Here is a 6912-nt window from a genome sequence, read left to right on the forward strand (position 1 = left end):
TTTCTAGTCTTCCACTCAGTAGCCATTATTGGTAGTGCTGCTATTCTATGGTGTTTTCCCAGTAACTATTTAGCAAGGGGGAAAAGAAAAAACCCAAACACCCTACAACTGACTACATATACCTAATTAAATAAATTGTTTAATTAATGGAGTCACTTAAGCAGGGCACACTTGCACTTTAATCTGGTTGTGAAACAGTTCTGAGAAGCAGTGTGGGCTGTAAGCTGTGGAACAAGTAAAGCATAAACAGACAACACTGTTTACCAACCTTAGTGAAGACAGCATTTTATTTAACAATAACAATCCTATAACCACCAGTCAATCTTTCCATGACTACAGATATTTTTTAAAGTTACGTAATTTCTCTAGGCGAATTATTTTATGAAAAATATGAACTAGAAAGAAAATATAGCTGCATATTATCTCGGAGGCAACACTACATAAAAACAAACAACAGGCTACTGAATGAATCTTAAAAGTGTGGGGAAAAATACATATGCAGTTCATTAAATAAGCTTCGGAGTTCTAGTTTTCAGGAAGTAAAGAAGTTCAAAATGGAAGAAAACATCATCCAAGTCCTCTCACTATTAATGTTCTCTCTTCAAGATAAGGGCCAAGATTTTTGGCTTTTGAAACTAAGGAATTTACATGATATATAAACAAAGTGAAATTGCAGTTTACTGAATATTCCTTTCTAACAACAAGTCTGATAAAAATCTGAATGGCAACTACTTCATGTTATATAATTTCTTCAGTCTATAAAACACTTTAATCTCTAAAAGAGTAACCAAGTACAAACACAAGTTTCACCAAGTTGCATGTAAGCAACAATCTGTCTCTCCAGTGTTCTGTGTTTAATCTGATTCAAAGTGACTTAGCTAAAATATAGGTTGGGGTGGGAAGTCAGAAAGCTGCGACTGCAGCGTGTGACCCCAGAATAAATACTGGCTCCACCAGGCAGCCTCTGCTCCGCCAGCAGAGGACCATTATTGCTCCTGTAAATCCACTTGGTCCTACTTGTTACCAGATACACGCTGGGTTCAAGCTTTAACCAACTTATGGTAGTTGTGAAAAATTAAAAAGATGAGCAGTCTTTTAGAAAAAAATGCTGCTAAAGCAACATTGGAATTCTTGAAGAATGAAAATACAGCTTTGCATACAAAATAACAAGATGAATTCGGCTAGTTCTCAAAGTTTTTGTAATCACAGTGTATTTATATAAAGTCAAAATCTATGATAGTATAAGCCATGATAAAAAAAAAATACCAATTTTCATCATTCTAAATCAAGGGTTCACATGGTTCTTACGGTGTCAGGGCTTGCCACATTGCTTCAGTTTGTTGTTCCGCTACAGCTTCCCTGGAATAGTCAAGACTATTTCCATTCCACATGCCAATGCCCCTTAAACCTCGACTCTTCACATATGCTGCTTTTAGAGAGATGCTGCGGGGGTCATCATACCATACTTGGTGGAAGTGACCAAGAGAATCCTAGAAAAACATTTAGACACTAGCGTCAGTATCTACCTATCCATATAAACACGATACATTGAAGTTCATCGAGTTTGATACACTTTCTGTTGAATGCAGTGAAAAGTACAATTAAAAACTGAGATATGCAAGCTATGTAGATTTACACAATGATATTTTCCTGATTTACAAATTATTTTTCACCCAGGACAACTAAAAATTAAGTCAAATACTTGGCTATTTTTTTACTTGTAGAACCTTAAGTTACAAAACAGTGATACATTTTAACTGAAGTTAGATGAAAAGGCTCAGCTAATTTGTATTTTAATAATTTTTTAAAATACAGTTAAAATCTCAGATACACTATCTAACCTAACAGGTGAATTTAGTTAGAGACTAAGTGCTTTTTTTCAGCAATAAACAGTTTTAGAGGAGGTTGTAAAATTTTGTCAAAGTTATACTGCTTTGACCTGGTCATTGCTTACAACACCTTTTAATCATCTACATGTGAAAAAATTATGTCTAAAGAAACAAGACAAAATGCATGCACTGTGTTGTTCGTGTAAGGACAATCATTCATTGACTCTTTCACTACATCTGTGTAGAAACCAAATGCAGAAGAGAACATGCATGCAAGCCACTGGGTTAGAAGAACTTAAGAGCACCTCAGAATCTGTTTTAGTTTAAATCAGTCATCCACTCATAAAAGTAACTGTAACAGTGAAGGATGGAGCTATAGGATTTCTTTATGCCAAAATGTCCTTTTTGACACAATACAATCTCTCAAGAAAACTGCAAAGAAATAAAGATCTTTATTACTTCCGTAGTCTTCAGTCACTGCACCTCTCTTTCAGACTAGAAATTCAAGATATGGAAATCCAGCCATCCTTTACTACATTAAAAAAAAACAAACTAGAAAACACTAATGGAAGAATCTAACTCTGAAAACTTTATAATCAAAGAACTATGGTTCATGAATGCTTACTCCACAACATGGTGTCTTATAAATAGACACTTACCTTGTATTCATAAAATGGAGATTTCTGTACCTCATCCCACAGCACCCCTGAAAGAGAACTGTTCACCTGCTTCATTATTGCTCCGTAGGGGACCTGACGCCCTGCAGCATCACTGCAAGGAGCCCCACGGAAAGGTACTTTGGAAAGGGAACAAACATGATCCTGAAAAAAAAGCAGAAGGCATGAGTTTCATGTTACCTGGATTTATTGAACTCCAAAACAGCAGTACAGCCAAGAACAAAGTCACAAAATGCATTGGGGTCTCAAAAATCCCAAATCTTCAAGTAACTGTGGCAGAAAGATTTGTAGACACAAATTAAAGACACAGTTAAATTTTGTGTGCTCTGTAGTAATGAAGGATTGGATGGACATCATTCAACTTAATACAGTTGTCTTATCTTGTCCACTTTTAATTGACTCCTACATTTTTCATAATTATAATGTTGTTTGAGACTCCACAGTCACAGGTTTGCTATCATCTGTTGCACCTAGTCTTTAAGCAGTGAGCTTAGTGACTGTGTTGAGAAGGCAGATACAAGTGTTGTAGTGCCTTTGGACATCATCTCTTCTCATACAGATAACATCTATAGCTCCTTAGTCGAACATGGTGCTTGGGTATCATAGGGTTCAGGTTCCCTAGGGAGAGATAAAATGCCTTGTCTGGTAACACGCTGCTCATCAGTTATCAGCCAAGCGAAAGTCTCTGTCTTGAGTCCCAGCTTTATGCTCTTATCCATCAGACCACAGTATTTCCTAATCCAAAAACAGGATCATCAAAATCTAGCTGTCTCTTTCCAAGGAAAAACTTAACAGTACAACTGCAAATGAGTAATCTTCATCTTACCTTAGATAGGTTTTGGCAGACATAGTCATACCCGTACCAAGGGACGCCCATCACCAGTTTCTTCGGATCAATGCCCATAGTAATGTACTCTTCATATCCTAGTTTTGAAGGAAATAAAAATTAAGATGCATTATTGTATGTTCCCATGCTTTTTATTCTTACAACTAATCTAGAGCCAGAGCAAATACAGGACGCGCATGATCCCCAGACAGAGGCTAAGGTGCAAGCTCTTCTTTACCTCCCACCTGCATACTCCTAGACTTGCTCTATTCAGATCCTAGTAACTGCTCTAGTTGCTCACACTTAAAACCAGCTGCCCATAGCAGCAGTTCACAAGGATGAGAGAAATGTTTCAGGTTCATTGCAAGCCCAGGCAGACACCATTGCTTTGGCTGCTGTTTGTCATTCTAAAAGTGTTCTTCGCAATTGTGAGGGCTAGACAATTACTAAGTAACAACACACAGCTGCTGAAGGTCCATCTGTAGCATCATAAGGATCTGAGATACTGTTTTCACATTAGAACACCACATATTTGAGCACATTCAAAAGCCTTAATACAACCAAAAAATAGTCTAAGAAAAGGCAATCTTTTCTATCTACTCATGTGAACAATGTTCTGACTCCTGGGGAGGCGTTTTGTCCTCACCAACTAAAGTCTGCAGGTAAGGAGCATTGGCTTTTGCAATACAGTCTGTCCAGATCTGGCTCTGTTCATCATAGGACATCACAAATAAAAAGTCACAGGCATCTGCAATTCCAGTGTAGTTGTAGCACCTTTTATCTATGCATGCTGGAGACCAAGCCACATCAAATGTTACCTGAAGGAAAAATGCACAAGTTAGTGTTGTGTACGGCACTTCGGCACTCTTGTTTTCTCTTTAAAAAAAAGCTGTAACTTTTAAAAACAGTATTTCCCAAACGTTGCACAATGTTTAACATATGGTGATACTAACGAACTATAGGAGAAGCTGCTCAGCTGATAAAACAAACATTAGATAAGAAACAGTGAGTGCCCCTACCAGTGGATTCAAAACACCAAAGAAATTAAAATATAACATGAAAAACAGCTGATCAAAAATAGGAAGCATGATGCAAATCCTTAAAACTTTAGTGATGGGTTTACCAAAACATTGTCAAGCTTTTGCACCAGAAGGCTGTATTTGCCCTACTTTCAAAGATTCATTAAGCCATACTAATAACTGCCAGCTCACACAAGGCAGTAACATTGTATCTACAAATCTCAGTGAAATCCTTCTTCCATTTAAATTCATACAGGTCGAAAAGAGTGAATCTATGATAGCATATCATAGCTAACATTCATAATTAACCATTCATGAGAATATCATGCTTTAGATCTGCATAAATGTTTTCATATTCATATGCTAAATAGAATTCTCAAAACTCCTTGCATTTCATAAAGTTAAACTTAATGTTCGCATAAAGTACATTATTATCACCTGTGATCCTGGTATTTCTCTGTGAAAAGCATCTGTAGTTTCTTTAACAAGCTCTGTTAATGCATGATACTCAGGGGAGGTTTCATTAACTTCTTGCTCTATATCTATGTTAATTCCATCCATATGCTGGTTTTTTGCAAGGTCCACCTGTTGGGATATCCATGCCGTTCTTTTAGCAGGATCAACAATTTCCTTAAGAGGTACATCACCTAGACAAGAGGCCTTCAAGAGTTAACACATATTTGCAGCACAGTAAGGGGAAAGGTTTGTCTTTACTAAACCAACAAACATAACACAAAATAAAAAAATCCCCACGCTCATAGTGGTAAAATACAAAGCAGTTAACTTTTTTTCCCCAAGCAGCTTTTTGAGAACCCACCCCAGAAGAGATTACCAAGCTTCTTTGAGATAGTGGTGTTTAAAATTAAATTCCTTTGGGATTTTTTTCTATAATTTTAATCTCCTTCTGCTTAATATTCTTTTAGCCACTGTAAACTACCTTTCCTGAAATCAATGTACTTTCAGCATTTCCACAGAGCCAGATGGACTGTGTATTGCTGTTTAGGTAAACATACTTTTATGTTTAACCTTTGTTGCTTTCCACATTGTGGTCTTGGATTCTGTTTTTGCCTCAACAGAGCCAAAACTTGGTTACATCGTGTAAGCTCTAATGGACTTTGTCCTTCTAATCAGCATTTGTACCTGCACAGGACTCCTGAGTAGTCATGTTTTAAAACAAGCACTTCCTAATACAGAGGGATTGATTTAAGTGAAAAATACTGAAAAGTACTTAACATCCTTTCCCTTACCCTGTCTTTTGGGTACTGCACATAACATCCAGAATACAGACCCAAACAAATATCTTCTATGGGCTTTTCCTTTCCTCCCCTCCTCCCTGTTCCTCCACAGCTGTGATGTTCCCTGTTAGAGAACTTTTATTTAGATGTCACTGGAATGGTTTTGTTTTTAGTGTGGCAGAAGCCACCGCTGGTTTTCTTTTTAATACCCTACATACCAGCATGTGCAAAATGTGAAGGTATTATAGTCCTGTGTGCATTATTGCTTTATCAATTAATCTTCTTACTGATTTTTAATACTCTGCATGCAAGCGAATGTGAAATGTCAAGGTATTATAGCCCTATGTACATTATGTTCTTATTCACGTATCACATAAATATCCACATTTTTGCAATGCAACCAACCTTTCAGTACTATCCTGGAGCCTTTAGAGTGAGCATAGCACATGAGCTCAGGATCGTACTTCCCGAAAGCTGCCACGGTTGTGATTTTTGACCAGTCGTAGGATTTCCAGGTTTCCTTTCCCACATCGAACACGAACACCTGGAAAAGGGGTAAAAAGCCCCCTCATGAGCTCCAGCCACTCCTCAGCAGGCCGACTGTTTTCCGCCCGCCTCCTCAGAAGGTACAGGACTTGCGGTTCTGGAAACCAGCTGGCACGGTTGCTTCTCTGCACTCTGCCGGCTTGCAGGGACAGCTTCCCGGGGCTGGGAGCGCCGGCCCAGCAGCGCAGCGCAGCGCAGCGCAGCCCGGCCGGGCCGGGCCGGGGTTTACAGCAGCTGCCTGCAACACTTGACCCTGCAGCGGGGACAGCAGCCGGCAAAACCCCGCTCGTCACAGCTCGGACATTTCCCTATAAATCACGCGCACCTGGGGGTTTTTTTAGAATCTGTTCGGCTCTAACGCAGGCAATTAAAACAAGGCAGCGGCGCCCGGTGCTCTCTAACAGCCTGCTTAACCGCGCGGGCCGCCCCGGCACCGGCCCTCCCCGCCGGCCGGCAGCGCCGCGCCTCTCCCGGGCCGGCCTCCCAGAGCCGCCGGGCCGGGCCGGGCCCAGAGCCGCCGGGGGACGCGCACCTCGAAGCCGCCGGTGCCCGTGACGGGGTGGCAGAGCCGCGGGTCCTGGCAGGGGCACGCACCGGCGGCGGGGCCGCCCAGCAGCTGCAGGAGGCCGAGCGGCAGCAGCCACCGGCCCCACGGCCGCCCCATGGCGGGTCGCCGCTTCCGCCTCGGGCCGGGCGCCGGCGGCGGAGCGGCCCGGGGAGGCGCCGCTGTGCCCCCGCCCGGCGGGAGGGAGGGAGGGAGGGAGGTGCCGGAGCCTCCCC

General features: G+C 41.2%; 1 protein-coding gene across 1 annotated transcript; it reads right to left on the bottom strand.

Annotated features, from left to right (window-relative positions):
• Positions 1-259: 259 nt before the first annotated feature.
• Positions 260-6886, bottom strand: CTBS (chitobiase). Its single transcript, XM_069789104.1, has 7 exons — positions 6665-6886; positions 5992-6130; positions 4790-4998; positions 3979-4150; positions 3333-3430; positions 2489-2650; positions 260-1490 (listed from the first exon to the last, which is right to left on the bottom strand). The coding sequence occupies exons 1-7, from the start codon at positions 6794-6796 to the stop codon at positions 1305-1307; spliced, it is 1098 nt and encodes a 365-aa protein (XP_069645205.1). The 5' UTR covers positions 6797-6886; the 3' UTR covers positions 260-1304.
• Positions 6887-6912: the final 26 nt, after the last annotated feature.

Source organism: Haliaeetus albicilla, chromosome 8 (genome assembly GCF_947461875.1).
Source record: "Haliaeetus albicilla chromosome 8, bHalAlb1.1, whole genome shotgun sequence".
In the NCBI taxonomy this organism is placed as follows: domain Eukaryota; kingdom Metazoa; phylum Chordata; class Aves; order Accipitriformes; family Accipitridae; genus Haliaeetus; species Haliaeetus albicilla.

What these genes read in the sequence shown, in the direction of transcription:
- CTBS (XM_069789104.1), bottom strand. Translation starts at nt 6,796, where the DNA reads ATGGGGCGGCCGTGGGGCCGGTGGCTGCTGCCGCTCGGCCTCCTGCAG. An exon ending in CTCCAGGATAGTACTGAAAG is followed by an intron (nt 4,999 to 5,991) that starts GTTGGTTGCATT and finishes CCTCTTGTCTAG; the next exon opens with GTGATGTACCTCTTAAGGAA. An exon ending in CTCCATTTTATGAATACAAG is followed by an intron (nt 1,491 to 2,488) that starts GTAAGTGTCTAT and finishes ATGTTTTTCTAG; the next exon opens with GATTCTCTTGGTCACTTCCA.